At 40.8% G+C, this 22,437-nt stretch overlaps 2 protein-coding genes and 1 non-coding gene across 4 annotated transcripts; all 3 read left to right on the forward strand.

The window, feature by feature from the left end:
• Window positions 1-170: 170 nt before the first annotated feature.
• On the forward strand, window positions 171-13,885 carry dtx4a (deltex 4, E3 ubiquitin ligase a). 2 transcript variants are annotated; one of them, XM_058067128.1, is made up of 9 exons: window positions 175-697; window positions 1,218-1,432; window positions 2,625-3,672; window positions 9,628-9,689; window positions 9,766-9,927; window positions 9,997-10,058; window positions 11,397-11,717; window positions 13,057-13,146; window positions 13,251-13,885. In XM_058067128.1, the coding sequence occupies exons 2-9, from the start codon at window positions 1,222-1,224 to the stop codon at window positions 13,479-13,481; spliced, it is 2,187 nt and encodes a 728-aa protein (XP_057923111.1). In that variant the 5' UTR covers window positions 175-697; window positions 1,218-1,221; the 3' UTR covers window positions 13,482-13,885. The 2 variants fall into 2 exon arrangements, with proteins under 2 accessions (XP_057923112.1, XP_057923111.1); XM_058067129.1 differs by lacking the exon at window positions 1,218-1,432 and having other exon boundaries at window positions 171-697.
• Window positions 786-857, forward strand: trnaa-cgc (transfer RNA alanine (anticodon CGC)). The gene has a single exon. It is a non-coding gene; the product is annotated as a tRNA-Ala (tRNA).
• A 2,286-nt stretch (window positions 13,886-16,171) lies between the features above and the next one.
• msantd1 (Myb/SANT-like DNA-binding domain containing 1) lies at window positions 16,172-21,330 on the forward strand. Its single transcript, XM_058067796.1, has 3 exons — window positions 16,172-16,552; window positions 17,951-18,223; window positions 20,904-21,330. Exons 1-3 carry the CDS (start codon window positions 16,290-16,292, stop codon window positions 21,190-21,192), a joined length of 825 nt encoding a protein of 274 aa, XP_057923779.1. The 5' UTR covers window positions 16,172-16,289; the 3' UTR covers window positions 21,193-21,330.
• The last annotated feature ends 1,107 nt before the right edge of the window (window positions 21,331-22,437 follow it).

Consider the following 22,437-nt stretch of genomic DNA (forward strand, 5'->3'; position numbering starts at 1 on the left):
AAAACGGGGCAGGGACAGTCTGGCTCTGTATTAAGATCAATCTCTCGATAGGCCTACAGGGAAAGACATTAAGCCCGGAGCTCCGTTGTATTAGGTTTGTCTGTCAGGAATAAATCTCTCGAATTGCGTACTATAGTCTCACGTGCTTATCCTTCCTCTAACTCGACACCCGCTAGGACGAGGCCTAAGGTGAAGGTGGCCAACCCCTACAGTTAACACCCATATCAGAAACGCAACCAATGGGCTGCTTTTAATTTGACGTTTTTCCGCCAATATCCGCCCGAACACGGAAGTAGCGGAACACAATACTCTTAATGTAAATCATATTAGGTAACGCTAAACTTTTGCGAGCTTTCGCAAGAATTCTTTCTTTTTTACCCATCATTTTTTTCGGCCATGTCCCCCTTGGGGCTCCATAATTTGGAGTTGATTTATTTTTTTTTTAGCGAATTCGTTTCTACAGCCATGTTATAGTCTGTTACCACCCTCTAACGGTAGGAAGTTGACACAGCCGCTAAGCGGTCTGTCAAATCAAGACAGTCAGCAAGCGGTCTGTAGCATAGAAGTATAGAGGTATAAGTGTGTCCCTTATTGATCCCTCTCCCCTAAGGCATGAAACACCACACTGAGGTTTTCCAGCGGAACAAATGTTTGATGATTTTGCTGGATGATGTGGTCATACGGGGAAGCACGCAAGGTGAGCACCACGAGACAGTTTGGGGTGAATGTGCTAACTCTACCTACCTTATTGATTTGGGTACATTAAGACCAACTTCCGCCAATCAGGGGATGTAGCTCAGTGGTAGAGCGCATGCTTCGCATGTATGAGGTCCCGGGTTCAATCCCCGGCATCTCCATGTCATTATAGTAATCTTAACCTAAAACAAACAGTAATACCACCAAAAACAATTATGCAACATACACGTTTTTTAATTTGTAAGACAGGATGCTTTTGGTTGGCTGAATGAAGCTAAGGTTGTGATTGGCTGTTGTCGCCACCTTAAAAAAAACACACGCACACCCGGAACTACAAACATGGAAGATTTACCTCCAAATATGTTAATAACAACATGATAGCAATATGGATGCAGCACAACCAACCCTGTGCTTGGAATCCTAATCTTTATTATTATTAATACCAGTCACCGCCATGTTGACGTTTTTTCAATTGTGCGGTGTTTTTTATTCTTATGATTATGCCGCCGCCATCATTGCAGGAGGATGTTACTAGCCTCCGCCGTGGTTGTCTGGGAATGGCTGAACGAGCACGGCCGCTGGCGGCCCTACAGCCCGGCTGTGTGTCACCACATCGAGGCGGTCATCCGGAGCGACCCTCGGTGTGTTAGCGTGGTGGTCCTCGGCCAAGTGGACTCTCGCCTCTCGCCCTACATTATTGATTTACAGTCAATGCACCAGTTCCGTCAAGACACAGGTAAAAAGGCACCCGAGTGATATTGTTGGTGTTTTTTTTTTGGAAGGGCTGCAAAATGACGTCGTTTTTTGCAGGATTTGTTATTATTGTAAGCTAGTGTTATTCCACCACAGTCATATTCGATGCACACTTTCACTGAACACGCCCCTATTGGGAAATAGCCGCTTTTTCCTCCTTCAACAACACAATCGGTCCTTTTAAAATTGTTAAGATGTGCGGTTACATTGATAATGGACAGGTATGTTTCACAAATGAGCGATTTTCTAGTCATTCAAAGATGCTATTGTATACTCTCATTGTATTATGTGTTATGTATTCTATTTATGGTATATTTGTCTTCATCTGTGTGTCTTTGCAGCAATGTTTCAAATCTTACCTGTAACCATAGCATATCAGGTTTATGTTACGCTTTTGTAGATGCATATTCGAAACTTTTTGTTGTTGTTGTCATTAAGAATTTTATTTTCCCATTCTTCTTCACAGGAGTGCCCTAAATCTGTCATAGATTATTGATATTATTTTAAAATATAATACAAATGTACAATAAGCTTTACTTCTTAGCAAATGTTTTATTTTGCTATTGGAGTACTCCAGCTGTGCCAGTTGACAAAGGCACCCCCCACCCCCACACACACACACCCCACACCCTACAGATTTTTAATTGGATTTGTAGTAGTAGTTGTTTTGGAATTAAAAACTGCAAAACAAACAGTGCAGAAATCAGCTTGGATATGGAAGAACCTCTATGATGAACCGAACCAATCACAACTGGGTGTCCTGTTGCTAGACAGACAAGCAAAAAAAAAAAAAAAAGATGCATATAAATTCTTCTCATTTTTAATCTGGTGGCTCACTGGTCACCTGTTGCTGGGCAGACTTCCCAGGGTTCAGTCACAGGATGATAAGAAAGTTGCTAACCATGCCACAAGCATAAGGAATACAGATATCCAGAATTCAGAGAGTCTGTTCATAATAAGCCAGTGAGAATGTGGAACATGCAAGCCACGCCCACTGGAAGCAGGAAGCGGGACATCAGACATTATCGTACGTACTGTACATTGCCAGGTAGAAACCAGAGTACAGAGTCTTAATTGAGGCATAAGCCAATGAGAATGTGCTATCTGTAAGCCACGCCCACTAGTCCGAGTCATCAGGAAATGGAATGGCAATATAACTTATATTTTTCCTTCAGGCACTCTCCGACCAGTACGACGTAGCTTCTATGACCCCACGTCAGCGCCCGGTCAGGGTTGGCTGTGGGAGTGGGAGAACGACGTGGGCAGCTGGACGGCGTACGACACGGAAGTGGGGATCGCAATCCAGGCGGCGCGTGACCGCCACCAACCCTGGCTGGACCTGGCACCGTTGGGTTTCTGCTACCTCATCGACTTCGGAAGCATGACCCAAATCAACGGGCAGACGCAGCGCTGCAGGCGGATCCAGCGCCGCTCCGATTTGGCGTACCCGTTAGTATCAGGGCCCCTGCCGAAATCACACCACCCATGGGGACCGATGTCTGTGCATCAGAATGCAGGACCATTGGGGGCAGATGTACCCGGAGGGGGCATGGGGATCAGAATGGACAGCGGGGGCACCGGGAACGGGAGTGCCTACCCCAGCGGGGCACTCCCTGCTTCAGCGATCACCTCTTTGGGGCCGCCCTGTGCGTGCCAGCAGTGCATGCTCCTCCTCAGTGTCAAAGCGGGCACCGTGTCAAGCGCTCAAACTCTGGGGCGGAGACCACCACCACAGACTAAACCGCCCAGTCCCAAACTTAGCAGCCACCTACCCTACTCACTTACCCTCCCACGGTTACCATCACTGTCACGGTCCCCTCACAGAACGTCCGTAATTGGGGCAACTGGGGGCCCCAGTGTCGTGGGTGGCATGTCGAGTGTCAGTGGCCCCGGAAGTCTCGGCACGGCCGGAGGCTTTACTCACACTCTATCCCTGTTGGGCTCAGCCACCGCAGCCCTGTCACTCAACTCCTATCGCCCCCCGCCCCCAAGTATACCTCCACCACCGCTCCCACCCTTGCCTCCTCCGCCGTCCTCCACTGCTGCTTCAGGCCAGCCTCTCATCTCCACCTGTATGCCCTCGCCTTCCACCCGCGTGCTGGGGCAGCTCACTTCATCATCTGGTGCCGCCCCTGTGCCACCCAGGTCCAGCCTAGCAGGTTTGAGTCGACCGGCTTTGCAGCGTATAGCTGTGGCACAGTCCAGGGCCCTCATCGCATCGGGGTGAGTAGACACTAACCCTCAATACGGCCCCTTCTGTCCTTAGCATACAAGCTAGCCAGGGTTTTGGATGCATGCTAACTTACTATTTGCGTTGACATAAAATTGACTTATTCTTGTTTTTAATTTGTGGTGTTGAACCAGACTAGTCCCTACAATGTATGGTATGCTGCTGTGCATGCAGATCGTATTGTTTTTTTCGATTTTACCCCAAATATTGTGGAAAAACAAGGACCTATGCAGGCGAAATACGCTTATTCTTTTCTGTAATTTTTGGTATTAAAGACTAGTCCCTACAGTGTATGGTATGCTGCTGTGCCTCCAAATCTGCATGTTTTTGGCCATTTTTCCACAAGACGTGTGAAAATTTGTGGAAAAATAGAGACTCTACGCTTGCGAAATATGCTTATTCTTCTTTGCAATCTATGGTATTAAACGAGACTAGTCCCTGCAGTGTATGGTAGGCTGCTGTGCTTCCAAATCTACTTGTTTTTACCCCAAATTTGGAGGAAAACAGGGACTCTACACAGATGAAATATGCCTATTCTTCTTTGCAGTCCGGTATCAAACTAGACTAGTCCCAACAGTGTATGATATGCTGCTGTGCCTCAGAATTCACTTGTTTTTGGACATTTTTAACCAGAATGTGTGAACATTGGTGGTAAAATTGGGACGCTAGGCAAGCGAAAGATTAAAGTATTAAACTAGACTAGCCACGACAGTGTATGGTATGCTGCTGTGCCTCCCAATCTGCTTGTTTTTGACCATTTTTCCACAAGATGTGTGAAAATTTGTGGAAAAATAGAGACTCGACGCTTGCGAAATATGCTTATTCTTCTTTGCAATCTATGGTATTAAACGAGACTAGTCCCTGCAGTGTATGGTATGCTGCTGTGCTTCCCAATCTGCTTGTTTTTGGCCATTTTTCTACAAGATGTGTGAAAATTTGTGGAAAAATATGGACTCTACGCTTGCGAAATATGCTTATTCTTCTTTGCAATCTATGGTATTAAACGAGACTAGTCCCTGCAGTGTATGGTATGCTGCAGTGCCTCCAAATCTACTTGTTTGTGGCCCTTTTTACCCCAAATATGTGAAAATTTGCGGAAAACCAGGAACACTACACAGACGAAATATGCCTATTATTATTTGCAGTCCGGTATCAAACTAGACTAGTCCCAACAGTGTATGATATGTTGCTGTGCCTCAGAATTCACTTGTTTTTGGACATTTTTAACCAGAATGTGTGAACATTGGTGGTAAAATTGGGACGCTAGGCAAGCGAAAGTATTAAACTAGACTAGCCACAACAGTGTATGGTATGCTGCTGTGCCTCTAAATCTGACGGGTTTTGCCAATTTTTACCAAAATGTGTGGTAAATGTGTGGTTTCTCCGGGGACTCCGGTTTCCTCCCACATTCCAAAAACATGCTAGGTTAATTGGCGACTCCAAATTGTCCATAGGTATGAATGTGAGTGTGAATGGTTGTGGTCTATATGTGCCCTGTGATTGGCTGGCCACCAATCCAGGGTGTACCCCGCCCGAAGTCAGCTGGGATAGACTCCAGCATATCCGTGACCCTCGTGAGGATAAGCGGTAGAAAATGAATGAAAGTGTTACATGAGACAAAGCTGTAATACTTCCTGTTCCTGTACAGTTCAGTTTGATGACACCGTTCCCGTGTCATTGGTTTGTTTACCAACAAGCTAGGCTATGTGACGGTTATTTTTAAGCTTTAGCTTTAAGTGTACGTGACGAGACGAAAATGGATTAAGCGTGTGTGGGTGATGTTGCCAAATACGAGCGAAGTCACGTTTCTCTTAATCTGCCAGCATTAGCACCGGCCTCCATCTGCGACTGGGAAACACAAACAAGTGCAGCAGGTAAACTTGTGGCAAGGTGAAAGGACTGGGACAGGTGGGCAGGGCTTGTCAGCGTTAATCTTTGACGTTGTCCAGTTTAACTTTTCAACCTTGAAGCCATCTGTCGGAACCTGCTGTGTCCATTCCCCATATGTGCCTTTTTGTAGCAATGCCAACATCACCTTTGAGATTAAATAGTAGCATACCATGCACTGTCGTGACTATTCCGACAAGATGATGCATAGTGCCTTTGTTGTGCAATTTATACTCATGATCAAAATGACCATTTGAAATAATGCAAGAGTGTATATTTTGCATTATTTGATCATAAGGAGGATCTCAGTAGATGCAAAATGCACAAAGAAGAAATGGGAGTGAAATAAAAAAAAATATATAAAATGTATTCCAAACTAGCATTAAAATGAAATATGCAGTGCATCACCTGATAGCATAGGCAAAAATTGGAAAAAGACCTTAAAATAGAAATAATCAGTGTAAAAAGGCTGTGATTGGCTGGCGACCAGTCCAGGGTGTACCCGCCTCTCGCCCATAGACAGCTGGGATAGGCTCCAGCATCCCCCGCGACCCTCGTGAGGAAAAAGCGGTAGAAAATGAATGAATGAATGAATGAAAGTGTAAAAAGGAGTGAGTGATGAGTAGCTGTGCCATACTTGTTGATGAGGTGAAAATGGCTTTGGGCATGCTCGATGTTCCCAGGAGGCAAGTGGGAATGTTGCTCCAGGTGCTGAAGATGGCTATCTGGAACTCATGTCCATTTTCATAAATCCATCCCAAATGTTCTCCATTGGATCTAGATGACATTGGAAGCCATCAGGACTGTCAAAGGAGGAGAAAACTTTCTTCCACCTTTCAATGTCCCGTGTTTGATGCTCTCCTGCTAATTCCAGGCTTTTGAAGAGTTTTTTCTTCTGTGATGGTTATGGGACTGTCAATTTACCTTTCTAAGGCAAAAGGAAAAAGAGAGGTGATGTTGTAACTCCTTACCAATTCATGTCATCCTCAGAGCAATTTTAACCCATAAAAATGGCCACCAGGGGGCAGCCGTGTATTTGATAAGAACTCAGCAGGGATCATGTGGATGGAAAAAACATGTGACAGGAAAAAGGAAGTGTAATTAGCGCATGCACATGGTTTGAAACCCGGTTGAGTTTCAAATGTGAAAATTGTTAATAGTTGATGGTGTTTTTTTCTGCTTTTTTTTTAGTTAGGAACAGATATTTACTTAGTTAGATGTATTTTATTGTTGATGGTGTTTTTTCTGCTTTTTTTTTAGTTAGGAACAGATATTTACTTAGTTAGATGTATTTTATTGTTGATGGTGTTTTTTCTGCTTTTTTTAGTTAGGAACAGATATTTACTTAGTTAGACGTATTTTATTTTCTTTATTTTATTTTTCGATAATATTTTATATAGTAAACCATCATGCCCCCGTTTTTTCCAAACAAAATGAATAAAGTATCTACCTACCCATCTATCACCTACCTACCCATCTATCACCTACCTACCTACCTACCTATCACCTACCTACCAATCTATCACCTGCCTTCCTACCTACCCACCTACCTACCCACCTATCTATCACCTACCTACCTACCCACCCAACCACCCACCGGAACCCATCCATCTATCCATCTATCCATCCATCTAGTTATCTTTTCCTGAAACGTACCCATGTTCTATGAATGATTACTAAAGAACCCAAAAAGGTAGAAGCAAACTCATTTTTTTCTGATGACAGACGGGAGTCTAATCTTTCTTTTGCTAGGTTCCATGTTCATGTAGCCGTAGAAGACAATATGTTGTGTGCCGTAGAAGATCCGTCTAAAATGGCCGCTGCTGAAGTTGTCTTTGGAGCAATGGCTGGGATTGAACGAGTTAAGATGTAATGTCTTGCAATTTTTCGACTGGTTTTAAAATTTTGATTGAGCGTATCTTGAAATAAATATTAATATGATAATAGGAACGACAGTAACGGTAACTTTCCCTGTAGTTGACGGAGGGAATGGATCGTACTAACTCCAATAAGTGGATTGAATCTACTTTAGTATGTCATTGTGTCAGCCTTACAGCCTGCTGACTAATCCCACTGGCCTACAAGAGTTAAGTCAACAGATGGGAATAAGGTGGATTAGGCCTATAAAAGGTAAAGAGCGAGGCCTCCCAGGCGCACTGCTGTGAAAACACTCGAACCCCCAGGGGAACAGCAGCGTAAAACCAGCGGGAATTTGTCTGGATATTTTCTTTGCGGAGATGACTATTATCAAAAGTGGCCGACCGTAAGTACCTAGCATTTGTGTTTTGGTTTTTCTTACGGCCACAAAAACGGCACGTGTCCGTTTTTGTATCCGTTCCGAAATAGCATAATAGCATAACACTAGCATGTACTGTTAAGACATTCAACATTTTTGTGTTGCATTATTAACAGTATTAGTTTTGATGCTAACGGCTAACGATGATGTGAAGTCAGTTATCGTATTTTCTGGACTATAAGTCGCTCCAGAGTATCAAAGCCAAAAATGCATAATTAGGTAGAAAAAAACATACATAAGTCGCACTTGAGTATAAGTTGCATTTTTTGCGGGTAATTTATTTTACAAACAATAAAAGAAAAGAGAACAGGCTGAATAGGTGTAAGATATGCTAACACAATGGTTATTCAGCTACACAAAAAATAAACATGAACATAAAAGGTGTCCAGTGTTTATGTAACATAAACAGTTTTTTTCATTTATAAGTCGCTCTGGAGTATAAGTCGCAGGAACAGCCAACCTATGAAAAAAAGTGTGACTTATAGTCCGGAAAATACGGTAGTTTTTAATTGTTGAGGTATGAAATCGGCGTGAACCCTTTTTTTATATGTCAAAACCATAGTTATAATGTTATTGCAGTGTTTGTGGTTTGTTTAGCAATTAGCATTTTATGTCGGAAAATAACTTTGGTATGAACGCTTAACTCTTCTCATATTTGCTTTATTTTTTTATGTATTTTGTTGTTTGATCCTGTTTGTTACAATGGTGTCATGATAACACTTTGCATTAGCATTTTTCGCACTTAACACAAAAGGCATTCACCTTATGGATAGACTTTAGCATTTCGACCATGTTTATGCCAGTTGCCGAAAACCTAATTGTAGCAAACCATATCGTGTAGCATGTCATATTAAAGCTCTCAATGAGGGTTTTACAGATGTCTGGGACGACAAAAAAAGCAAGGCGACCACTTTGATTCATACGTCATATTAACTCATTCCATCCCAGCCAAAAGCGGCCGTTTAGACTGATCTTCCAAGACACAGAATATTGTGTTCTGTGGGACTCCTGTCTTTTATCAGTAAAAAAAAAGAGTTTGTTTCTACCTTTTTGTGTTCTTTAGTAATCACCAGTACAACATACTGTAGGTACGTTTCAGGAAAATATCTGTTCCCGACTAAAAAAGGAATAAAAAACGGCTTCCATTTCAAGTGTAACTTTAACTTTGATACAAATATTTGTTGCTTTAGTGACAACTCAAATATCGAAACAATTATCATAACATAAACAACACAAAACATCAAAGTAACTAGTATTTGTGTACAAATATAGCTACTTTGACCGTTTACAATTCTGTACGCTACACTCCTCCACGCTGACTCACTTCCTCCTTCCTGCCATGTGTGATGTTTCCATTCCGTTTGTTGCCTATCCCGCAAAAGAACATAAGACGTAGAGTATAAATACGTCTTTGGTAGTAGAAGAGTTCAAAGGCCTTGACGAGGGTCATATTGTAGAAGATAGAAGATGCAAAAGTAGAAGATGCAAAATGGCCGAAATATTCCTGTTGCAAAGCCTCGCTGATGGCCTCCAGCGGGGCTTTCCAAGTATGGTTTTCAATACAATTAAAGAAGATCCTTTTTTCCCACAGCCGAACCTCTCAGTCCATATGCTAAAGCTCCTTAGAAGCTGGTGACATGGGTTCAACGGTCCATATGCTAGCGCCAGCTGTGTGAAGCTACACCGCCTGTGCACACCCCATCCTTATTGGATTTTGGCGCCTTAAGACCGACGCACGTGTCTAAACAGATTCTTTGTTTTGTAGGGTGCCAACGGTTCCAGTGAAGAACCTGAATGGTTCCAGTCCTGTGCACCCTGCACTGGCAGGTAAAACGGAGGACTCCCTGATGCAGCATTTCAAATAGGAGTCATAGAAAATACTTCCTTTTTTTTTTTTTTTTAGGTATTACCGGCATCCTTATGAGCGCCGCAGGACTGCCTGTCTGCTTGACACGCCCCCCCAAGCTGGTGCTCCACCCGCCACCTGTCAGCAAAAGCGACATCAAACCTGTACCAGGTTTGGGCCACTGCTGTCGCAAAACAACTAAGAAGCAAGCCCGAAAAGGTCTGTCAATATTCTCTCTGCTGGTAAAACGTAGTAGGAATGCTGATGTTTGTTTTCCTCCAATGACAGGGAGGACCCCCGAGGAGGTGGTCAAGAGATACCTTCAGAAAGTCCGTAACCCCCCAGAGGAGGTAACTATGCCACTATATTTCATACATTATAATTATTGAAGTATGTTTTTATTTTAGATGTTTTTTTTTTTACAAAATATTTCAGAAAGTATCAGAGGAAAAAAATTACCTTTAAATTTTAGAAATTATTGTAGTTGTTTTTTTTTTCTAAAAGATTTTTTTTAAACTTACTATTAACTCATTAAAATAGGGGACAATGAAACACATTTTTTGTCTGAATATTAAGTTCATACATTTCTGAATTTTTTGTGACCCTGTCCTACATGTTTTTTTTCTTGGCGAGTACTTTTTTCATGAAATACAAATGGGACTCATTAAAATTTGGGATGTCTGATAATTATTGGCCCGATATCAGCATAAAAATTTGATATCAGTTGATACCGGGATAACATTTTTCCCGATCATGGAAAGCGATATTTTAAAAATGTTGTCATGTTCCACATACCAGTATTGGTATTGGCCTGATAATTACAACTCTGGAACATTTTAAATGGTTAGCAACTAAAATTGGTAAACATTTTGTCTTCATTTTTTATGGTTGTTTTTTGAAATGACATATTGTAGTTATTTCAGTTTTTATTCATTTTATTTTTTGTTTTACTCATGAAAATATTAGAAAATGAAAAACTGTTGCGTCTAAAAAATGAAGTTAGCAAATTGGCCAACATTAAGGATACTTTTTTTTTCATGCTAACATAAAAAAAATTGTCATAATTTTAGATATATTTTATAAATAAATCTTGAAATTGTTATGTCTATGAATTTGGCACAGTGCTGTCCTGTACTTGAAAGTATTTTGGACAGTTGTTATCATTTAAAAAAAAAATACCAATTTGTCACAATTAAAATTGGTGCGTCTAAAAACAAAGTTAGCACATGACCGAACTTTGACGCTAGCCTTCTTTCTCACACTGTATATGAAATTGTTTTTTTTCATCTGTTTTTGCTTTAATTCTTCAAAAATGGCTTTTCTTACTTGTAAATATTAGAAAGTGTTAGAAAATATTATTAGAAAATATTAGAAAAGTGTTGCATTTAAAAATGAACTTTTTTGACGCTATATGTGAAACTATTTTTGTTGTCATTTTAGATTTTTTTAAATTTTATTTACATTTTTAAACAAATCTTCAAAAATTGCATTTCTTGCTTGTTTTTCATCCAGACAAAAATTTGAAAATGAGAAACTGGATGCTGTCTTGCATATGAAAGTATTTTTCTTTTTTACGCTTGTTTTTAAACTGAATTTTTCACAGATGAAATATTAGAAGCTAAAAAGGTTTTGTACTTGAAAATGATCAGTATCATGAAATGTTAATAAGTATTTTGTGGCCACCCCAGGACTGCACCATTTGCATGGAGATGCTGGCCGGTCCGTCGGGCTACAAGGGCCCCGGGGTGGGCGGCATCTCCCGGGCAGAGTCAGTGGGGCGCCTGGCTCAGTGCGGTCACCAGTACCACCTGCAGTGCCTGGTGGCCATGTACAACAACGGCAACAAAGATGGCAGCCTGCAGTGTCCCACCTGCAAGACCATCTACGGCGTCAAGACCGGTAACCAGCCTCCCGGCAAGATGGAGTACCACATCATCCCGCACTCGCTACCTGGACACCCCGACTGCAAAACCATACGAATTATTTACAACATTCCACCTGGCATTCAGGTATGTTGTTGACCGTATGCAAGGTATTGTTGTCAATAGTAAACAAACCATCAACTGTCAACAAAAGCCTGTCTTTTTACAAATGTGCTACCAATTTTCATGCACCTTTGAGTAAGGCAAAACCATCCATTTAAAAACTGACGATTATCACTCCTAAGTGCCACTCCTAAGCCATGGTGATGTGTTTTTTCCTCGTCTTTCGTACTGTTCCAGGTGAGACCTCTACCATTTGGTGGCTAGGCTAGGGGTCGGGCAAAGTTAAAATGAACACCTCAATTTAGCTTTCCTTGTATATTGCACTATTATCCTATATCTTAGCATTACTAGCATGCTAACATTAGCATAGTAGTATTTCTTTGCCGTTTTTATAACTGCTACAATACAAAGACACTACCATGCTAGGTGTGGCGTGCATTAGCATAGTAGCCTTTTTTGCCATTTTTATAACTTCTGGCTTACAGAAACACTTAGTGCTATTATGCTAAGTGATGATAACATTAGCGTGACCATTTTCATTAGTTTTAACAATGGCAGGCAGTTAGTATTATCATGCTAGGTTTAGCATGCTAATGTTAGCATTGTTAACATGCTGACCTTAGCATATTAGCAGTGTGGCTGTTGTCATAGAAGTTGTAGAAACCGATATGAACACTTTGCGCATGTTAGTGCTAGCATGCTAATATGCTGTTATGCTAAGTGATAGCATTACTACCATGCTAACATTAGACCATTGTCATTAGTTTTAACAATGGCAGGCAGTTAGTATTATCATGCTAGGTTTAGCATGCTAATGTTAGCATTGTTAACATGCTGACCTTATTAGCAGTGTGGCTGTTGTCATAGAGGTTGTAGAAACCGATATGAACACTTTGCGCATGTTAGCGCTAGCATGCTAATATGAACATAATTTAAAAAAACATGCCGGGTGTTGCTTGTTCACATTAGCATTCTTAGCATGATAATGGACCTTTCCCGACCTTTCGGTCCAATCTTTTTGGCGACCAGTCCGGGCTGTGCCCCGCCTCTTGCCCAAAGTCAGCAGCGACAGGCTCCAGCATCGAATATGGAAATAGAAGTGTTATGTAGTATTCTGGATACTAGGTGGCAGTAATGACACAAAACACTGATGAGACATCAGCTTAGCACTCCATGAAGTCAGCCATGGCGTATCCCACTGGGTAGAGTGAAACATGTTCTTCTCCCATTCTGTGTGGAAGTGGTTAGTTTTGGCTTCTTACGTTGAGACGAAAACCACAAAAATACACAAAACCTGATGTATTTTTCTACCAATTGTTTTTGCTTGCTGGCGCTCATGAAAATGTTGACTTTTTTTTTTCAGGGCCTGGAGCACCCAAACCCGGGAAAACCCTTCACCGCCCGTGGGTTCCCCAGACACTGCTATCTTCCAGACAGCGACAAAGGCCGAAAGGTGCTTCCCAACAAAAATATTAAAATACAATTTAAAACCATACATTGAAATATATCCAAATTAGATGAAATGGAAGTAAAGGAATATAAACGTCTCACCTGAAGGTGCTGAGGCTGCTCCTGGTGGCGTGGGACCGCCGGCTCATATTCTCCGTGGGAACGTCCAGCACCACGGGCGAGTCGGACACGGTCATCTGGAACGAGGTGCACCACAAGACGGAGTTTGGATCCAACCTGACGGGACACGGATACCCGGATCCGGGACACCTGGACAACGTCCTGGAGGAGCTGAAGGCTCAGGGCATCACTGAGGACGAATGTCTTCCCCGAGAATGAACAAAAATACGACTGCATGTGTCGGGAATTCTTGTTTTGTTTCCCCACTCCCCTAAAAGTCATCCCACCATTTCTGCTGTGAGACTAGAATGTAAAGCTAACGGCCGCTGACATGGATAGCATGGATGTTTGCTGCCCTCTAGTGTCTATTATGGGAAACTACATCTATTTTTTTTTTCAATTGTACTGTCATCTTCAAACATGAAGTAATGTGTTATTTTTTTTGGTAAATGATTTCTCATTGATTTGCATTAAATCAGTTACATTGTTACAAATTAATCTGTAATAATTGTAGCTTCTTTTGCTTTATTGTTCTTTTTGCCTCTGTTTGCCTTCAGTTTTTGTATAGGCATTTATATGGTACTGTATGTATGTCTTACATATATACACACATTTGCATTAAACATTCCTTTTTTATCATGTTTTTGGCTTGTTTTATGTAAGTCTGATATTGCTACTTTATGATTGGTACTTTATTTTTATTAATCCAGCAGTTTTGGCCACAGTAATACATAATAATACACGGAAATGCAGATTTGGATTAATACAGATGACCTGTTAATATTTTATTTAATGACTACTGCGCTTTGCTATCATCTTGGCTCCCATGACACCGTGTCTACAACTTTTAAACCTGAGCATTTGTAGATTAGTCTGTCTCCTGGATTAGCTAGGCTGGATTACATCCACTTTAAAGGACGACAAAAACCCGAAGAAATGCATGTCGTCCACCTCGCCGGTCAAAGCTTTGGACACACGTCCTCATGCCAGGGAATGGGAAGGTGTGTACAAATGTCAGACACTTTTTGGTCAATAAAAACAACAAAATTCTTTAAAAGTCTTTATGCTATCCAATGAAAACACATGTACAGTATCTATTTTCTTCTTTAATATTTTTCCAGATATTATGAGATGATTTCTTTTGTGTTATCTAGCTATCTTTCTTCTTGTAAAGTTTCTCCTCATAATTATTACTTTTATTCTCATAACATAACTTCATTCATTTTCTACCGCTTTTTCCTCACGAGGGTCGCGGGGGTGCTGGAGCCTATCCCAGCGAGAGGCGGGGTACACCCTGGACTGGTCGCCAGCCAATCACAGGGCACATATAGACAAACAACCATTCACACTCACATTCATACCTATGGACAATTTGGAGTGGCCAATTAACCTAGCATGTTTTTGGAATGTGGGAGGAAACCCACGCATGCACGGGGAGAACATGCAAACTCCACACAGAGATGGCAGAGGGTGGAATTGAACCCTGGTCTCCTAGCTGTGAGGTCTGCGCGCTAACCACTAGACCGCCGTGTTAATTTTCCAAATATAACAACTTTAATTGTTTTTTTCTCATGATATTCCGTCTTTCAAAAAATAATATCCTTACCATATTATTTTGACTTCATTTTTGTGAAATTACCGCTGATTTTTCAATGTTCTTGTTTTCATGCTAGGTGTTAGCATGTCAACATTGCTAGCATTCTAATGTTAGCATACTAGCATGTTTTGCTATTTTCATCACGGGTAAACACATATATTAACACTTAGCACTATCTTGCTTGGTGTTAGCATGCTAATGTTAGCATGTAAGCATTGCTAGCATGCTAATGTGAGTATACTATTGTTTTTTTGCTCTTTTGATCATGGATTGACACATATATCGACACGTACCACTATCATGCTAGGTGTTAGCATATTAATATTAGTATAGTAACATTTTTAACCATTTTCATAAATAGGCACCTGTATAAATATTTTCCATTTTTGTCATGCTAGGTGTTAGTGTTAGCATGATAATGTTACCATTGCTAGCATACTAATATTGGCATAGTCAAATTTTTAGGCGTTTTCATAGGGATACACCTATATTAATGCTAGTTGTTTTCCATTCTTTTATACATACTAGGTGTTAACATGCTAATATTAAAAATGTAACATTGCTTGCATGTTAATGTTAGCATACAAGCATTTTTGGCTATTTTGGCTATTATATATGGGTAGAAATATACATAAACATATACTCCTATCATGCAAGGTGTTAGGATGCTAACAATAGCATAGTAGCATTTTTAGCCATTGTCATGAGTAGACATTATTATGTGAGGTATTAGCACGCTAATGTTAGCATGTTAACATTGCTAGCATGCTAACATGAATATACTATCATTTTTTTGCGATTTTCAGGAATATGAATGGACACTTAGCACCACCATGCTAGGTGTTAGCATGCTAACATTAGCATGTTAACATGCTGTTTTCCTGTTTGTTGTTTTCATGGCCATTGAATGTAAATATGTAGATAAAATGCATGTAAGATCCTTTCTTAATGAATACATTGTAACTAGCTTGCGTGGCGCTAGCTGTATGTTGACCATCCAATGATAAGACACCCACATCTACAATTGTTTTAAATATTTCTTCTTATGTAAACGTCTACCGAAGAAGAGCCTGCAAAAGCTTTTAAAGGGAGCATTGTTGAGCTGCAAGTGGCAGGTTGCCATGGCGACAAAGCCCTCCTTCCCATGAGGATCGTATTTCAAATGTAAAAGGAGAGAAAAGAAGCTTCTGGCTATGGCCCACACTGCAGCCTTTCAGCTAAAAGCTTTTGGGGAGGGGGAGGGAAGAGAAAATCTCTCCTCCCCTTTTCCATCCCCTCCCCCGGTTGCCACGGCGACGGTGACATCACCAGGAACTAAAAGCTTTTAACCGGATTCCTCTCCCATTTTGAGAGCCCTTTCCAGAGGGAGGGGGGAGGAAAGGAAGTCGATATTTTAAAAAAAAAGCCCAGCCATAAAAAGGCTTTTAAAAATGGCTGCAGCGGCCGGCGACGAGACTTTCAGCTACTTGATAGCGACGCACAGCGAGAAGCACCGGCGGGCCCCCAACTGGACCGACGGCGAAATGAAAGCTTTGCTCTTCGTCTGGGAGGAGAACCACAACGACCTGAAGACCAGCAAGAGGAACGCCAAGGTTTACGAGAGGATGTCTCAGCGCTTCTTCCAGCTGACCGGAGAACAGCGCTTCAAGGAGGAGATCAAGATGAAGATCACCAACATGTCCTTCCAGTTCAGGTCAACCTGCACTCTTTGGCTTTCAACTTTGGAGCTTCTGCTAGCTTCTTTGTAGCACAAAACTCAAGGGTTTCTGATTCATATCTATTTCTAAAGTTGTTTTTAGCTTCAAAAAAACATTTTTTTCTACCTTGCTTTAAAAAGGAATTGCAATTTTCCCATTTTGGTTGTTGTATTTGGTGATAAAGTACAGGTTTTGTATTAAAGGTTAAAAATAGGGATACCTTCATGCTGCCGATCATCCATGAGTCCCATCGGCCGATACTGATACCGATTGATTACTGATATCACATTGATTAACTGTACATTTCTCAATATGATGAGTGCTTTTGACCCCCATGGGGGGGGGGGGGGGGGGGCTTTAGATAGATGGGGCGGATTGTCTTTTTTTGCCTGCTAGAAAGCCATCTGGAACTATCAGACAAAAAGGGGGGCTTAAGTCCCCCTAAAATGTTCTTAAGCTCACCTAAATAGTTTTATATTTTTTATTGATTTTTAATTTTTTTTATTGATTTAAAAAAAATTAACAAAAAAATTCCAATTTCATGTAATAGGGCAAAAGCAGGCTAATAAGCAAGCCAATAAGCAGGCTAATAGTAGTAATAATCAGAAGAAGAATAATGATGATAGTAATAATAATAGGCTAATTAATAATATAATAATGATTATTATATAATTGATCACTGTCCACTGGACAGAATGGTTGCAGAGCTTGAGCTGGGGTTTTGCAGTGTAGATTGTGTGTACTTGTGTAAATTTAATGGTGGCCGAAAACAATTGAGTATATCTACTACATTTGTCCAAAAGTTATTAGTCTAAAAGGTTTGTAAAGCCTTGCACCTACCAACCCTGGCACTGGCTGGCTGTACTCTACTTTTAGCCAATCATCATTACGTCTGTCAATCAAAATGGTGGCCATGCTGGACCTCCACTTTTTCTCATACTGTAGGACGGGATGACGGACTATTTCAGTGATTTTGTGTCACAAGACACAAGAAACTAGTGACTCTTGGCTGTTGGGCTGTGGCGTTTTTGTGTCATTGATGAAGTCGTCGTGTTTATTCCAGAGCCGAAGATTTATTTGTTCTGCCTGGCTTCTGCCTTCCTTCTGTCCGGGGGTCTGGCTGGCTTCTTCTGCCATTTGGCTGAAGAGCGTTTTGTTGGTATTGTGGGTTTTGTTGGGAAAGGGCTTGCGATCGTACAGATGGCTATTATTTACAGTACTGGCGGCGAGCTACAGCACACTCTGTTAGGAACTGGTAGAAAGTCTCCCATCACTGCAGCCCTCCACCAAGGAGAGCGCCCCAATGGAAGTGTCTCCTCTGGATAGTGCCAAAACACTACCATGCACCAATGGTGTCCATCATCTGAATTATTATTATTGTTTTTTATTAACAGACGACTTAAATCCACCATCGGAGAAAGCGGAGAAGCACCAGACTGGCCCTACTATAAAGCCATCGAGAAGATCCTGAGCAAGCCCCTGGAGAACTGTCGAGGAGTGGAGCTCCATGTTGGAGCATCCTCTCAGGTGGCCGACAATCTTTTGACCCAGCCGGAGGAGGCCGCGCTGGGATACCTGCCAGAGTACACAGGCTCCTCGGACGACATGGAGATCAAGCAAGAGGTGGACTCGCTCAGCTCGGATAGCGAACACACACAAGGCTCCAGGTAAACCACAAGCGCCATTTGGAGGTTCATGGCTTTTACTGTATCGTCATAGTACCGGTATCTACAAATGTAGCACTGGGCTTTGCTGTAGTACAGCAGAACCTTGGTTAGGGTCTAACCCAAACGGATCTCGCTGCAACATGGTGTCTTTGGGGGGCCGTCACGTCTTCAATGAAGGTAAAAGTAACCTTAAATCTTCATTTATTACTTTCATTGGTCATGGAGATGCCGGGAACAGAACCCCTTCTTCTAACCTCCTCTCCACTCACACATTATCCCATGGGTGTCCAAAGCATGGCCGGCAGCCATTGGCGGCTCACAGCTGTTTATTGGCTTAAATCCCTCAAATATAATTTAGCAAGAAAACTACAAAAAAACAGCAAAACTTAAAAAACCCCAAAATCAGCTGTAATCTGACAAAAATAAAGTCAAAATATTTAGAGGAAAAAATTCAAAATCATAACTTAATGAGAATAACGTCATAATATAATGAGAGAAAAAATAAAAGTTGAAATATTTTTTTAAATTATGTTTTTTTTTAAGTCATAATATGAAAAAACAAAGAATAAAATTGTATTTTGGGAAAAAGAAAGATGCAGAAAAAGTAATATTATGAGAATGAAGTGAACATATTATAGGAATAAAGTAATAATTACAAGACAAAAATATAGAAGACAAAAGTTGAAATAGTTGGAAAAGTTTTTAAAAAATGGAAAAAAAAACTCCTGCAGTTTTACAAGAATAATATCAAAATGTTAAGAAAAAAAAAGTTTGGATTTAACAAGAATAAATTGAAAAATTATGCCATTTTAATAGCATAGATTTGATAAACAAATCTTGTTATTTTAAACAGTCCTATGAAAATGAAGTTGCAGAAAAAAATTGAAATACTACGTGAATGAAGTCATAATTTAGGAAAAGAAAAATTCTGAAATTTTTTTTTTTGGGAAAGTTTAAATCTTTATATTATAACAACACAAAAGAAAATACAGCAAAGCTGTATAACCTTCTGCACGCTACACTCCTCCACTCACTTCCTCCTTCCTGTTTGTTTTTCCGTGCAAAACATCAATGAGATCTTATCAAATGTAACCCTGCCACCTTGTGGCCGTTTTTATGTGCCTTGACCTTGAACTTTTCATAAATAATCTAAGATGTAAAACGATGGCCTAAATGTTCAATGAAAGAAATACTAACCCGGGCGGACGCCAACCGAAGTTCCACTGTTCCGAGACACAAAACGGCTAAAACAACATAAACCGCAACATTTGGAGATGCGTGTAATGTCGCTGTCATGCATGTATGCGTCAGAATTTGGCAATATTCATTCATTCATTTTCTATCGCTTATCCTCACGAGGGGTGCTGGTGCCCATCCCAGCCGTCTTGGGGTGAAAGGCAGGGTACACCCTGGACTGGTGGCCAGCCAATCACAGGGCACATATAGACAAACAACCATTCACACTCACATTCATACCTATGGACAATTTGGAGTCGCCAGTTAACCTAGCACAGTGATTCCTAAAGTGTGGGCCGCGGCCCCCTGGTGGGCCGTGGTGGTACTGCAAGTGGGCCATGAGAGGTCATCAAAAATATGATTCATTTTTGCAAATATTCATTCATTCATTCATTTTCTACCACTTTTTCCTCACAAGGGTTTGCGGGGGGTGCTGAAGCCTATCCCAGCTGTCTTCGGGCGTGAGGTGGGGTACACCCTGGACTGGTGGCCAGCCAATCACAGGGCACATATAGACAAACAACCATTCACACTCACATTCATACCTATGGACAATTTGGAGTCACCAATTAACCTAGCATGTTTTTGGAATGTGGGAGGAAACCGGAGTACCCGGAGAAAACCCACGCATGCACGGGTAGAACATGCAAACTCCACACAGAGATGGCCGAGGGTGGAATTGAACCCTGGTCTCCTAGCTATGAGGTCTGCGCGCTAACCACTAGATCGCTGTGCCGCCCTTTGCAAATATTATTTTTGTCATTATTTTTATTGTTAAATATTATTTATAGGCCTAAGTAATAACCTATTGAGTATTATTGACCTGTCACAATATTTTAGGAACCTTATACAGTTTATGATTGGAACGCAGCCCTCTGGTCATCATGCCAGTCTTGAATGCAGTTATGAAAATTGTGAGAATTAATTAGATTAAACGTTTGGGCTTCCTTTTTCCCCCTGCTTTAATTTCAATCCTGAATCTTAATAATAACACACAATAACAACAACAGCAACAACAACAATAATAATAATTTAACTGCTTTGAGAACGAAACATTTTGTCTATGTACTGTTTATAGGACAAAAGTGGGCCATGGACATTTTTGATATTTTCAAGTGGGCCCTGAGTTGGTAAAGTTTTGGAACCCCTGGTCTAGCATGTTTTTGGAATGTGGGAGGAAACAGGAGTACCTGGATAGAACCTGTGCATGCATGGGGAGAACATGCAAACTCCACACAGAGATGGCTGAGGGTGGAATCGAACCCGGGTCACCTGGCAGTGTGGCCTACTTTCTAAGAATTTGGTCATATTTGGGTACAATTTTGAAATGTTGCGATTTTTTTTACAATGTCTGAAAACAAGGTACTGAACAGCAGCCATACAATGTGTGGTGATATTTGGTGGCATATGGCTAATTTGTCTTTTGTTGACTTTTTTCATCCAGCTCCCATCCAGTTTCCGCCAAGAGATGCAGCGCTAAAAGTCAGGTAACCATGAAGCGGAAGAAGCTGCAGCTCATGCGAGCCATGCTGCAACAACAAAAACGCTCCAACCGAGCCATCGAAGAGACCTGCAGGGAGGTCCGACGGGCTTTACACCAACAGAACCTGGTCCAGGTCCAGTGTATGCAGCTACAGGAACGCATGATGAACCTTCTGGAAAAGATGATCCTGCCTTCCTCTTCTTCCATCACCACGCAGCTAAGGGGCGCTAAAGAGCTCGGGAAGCTATGAAGAGTCTTTTTAGCCACATTCTGTGAATACCGCCTTGACATGGAGGAAACTCTCGTTTACGGACTTGACGTAAAAATGCATGGGATTGTTTGCATTGCCACCAAATAAAACCAAGTAGTTTGACATCATGTTTTGTGACTTGGTGATTTTTTTTTTTTTTACCTGGTTTCATCTTTACATCTTCCAAGTTCCGTTCACAAACGGCTTCATATTGTTTTAAACATTCACTAGCCGTTTTATTGACATTCTATTTATCGTTATAGCCCCAAAAAGAGATAAATAATTAAAATTATGAGAAAATGTTGTAATTAGGAGACCGGAAAGTTGTAATTATGGGGTCAAATGGCTAAATTATCACATCAAAAGCCAAAGATATGTGAGATAAAAAGTCATAATTATGCGAAAGAGTTGAAATTATGAGATAGATAAAAAGTACAAAATCCCATACAAAGTCCTAATTATGAGATAGGAAAGCTATGATTATGTGATAAGCAAGTCATAAGTAATACATAATAAGTCATAATTATAAGAAAGTGTCAAAATTATGAGCTAGTATGCGATAAAAACTCAAAATTACGAGAAAAACTAATTATGACAAAGGAAAGTTCTAATTATGAGATAAAAAGTCAGAACCATGAGATAAAGAATAAAAATTATGAGAAAATTTTGTAATTATGAGACAGGAAAGTTATAATTATGGGATCAAATGGCTAAATTATCACATCAAAAGCCAAAGATATGTGAGATTATGAGAGAGGAAATTCATTTTATTGAATATTTGTCTTCCTTTCAGGCGTTATGATTGGTTTTGTTGTAACATTTCCAGCCTTTATAATTGAGCACGTTTCCTTTATTAAAAGCTTTGGTGTGTTAATGTCACCTTTGGTTTTTATGTATTTTTATACAAGCTTTCAGCATTGACCAAATATTTACCGTGTATAGGCAAACTGTGTACGTCATGTGATGTTTTTTTTTCACATAATGATTAAACAAGGAGACATTGGGGAACTTTGACCAGGAAATTGTATTTGTTTAGAGGACATTCTTTGCACCATACTGTGTCGTTTATTATTTACATTATTGACATTCACTATTGATATATATTCTAATAAAAAATAAATTGTAAAGAAACATGAACAGATAAATCATAGTCTGGTGTGTTACGGTATTCATAACATATGTAAACAAGCTTCCTTAAATTTGTGCAGTGCTCGGGGACAAAAGACTTCCGGGTCGTCAGCCAAT

Source organism: Doryrhamphus excisus, chromosome 3, assembly GCF_030265055.1.
Source record: "Doryrhamphus excisus isolate RoL2022-K1 chromosome 3, RoL_Dexc_1.0, whole genome shotgun sequence".
In the NCBI taxonomy this organism is placed as follows: Eukaryota; Metazoa; Chordata; class Actinopteri; order Syngnathiformes; family Syngnathidae; genus Doryrhamphus; species Doryrhamphus excisus.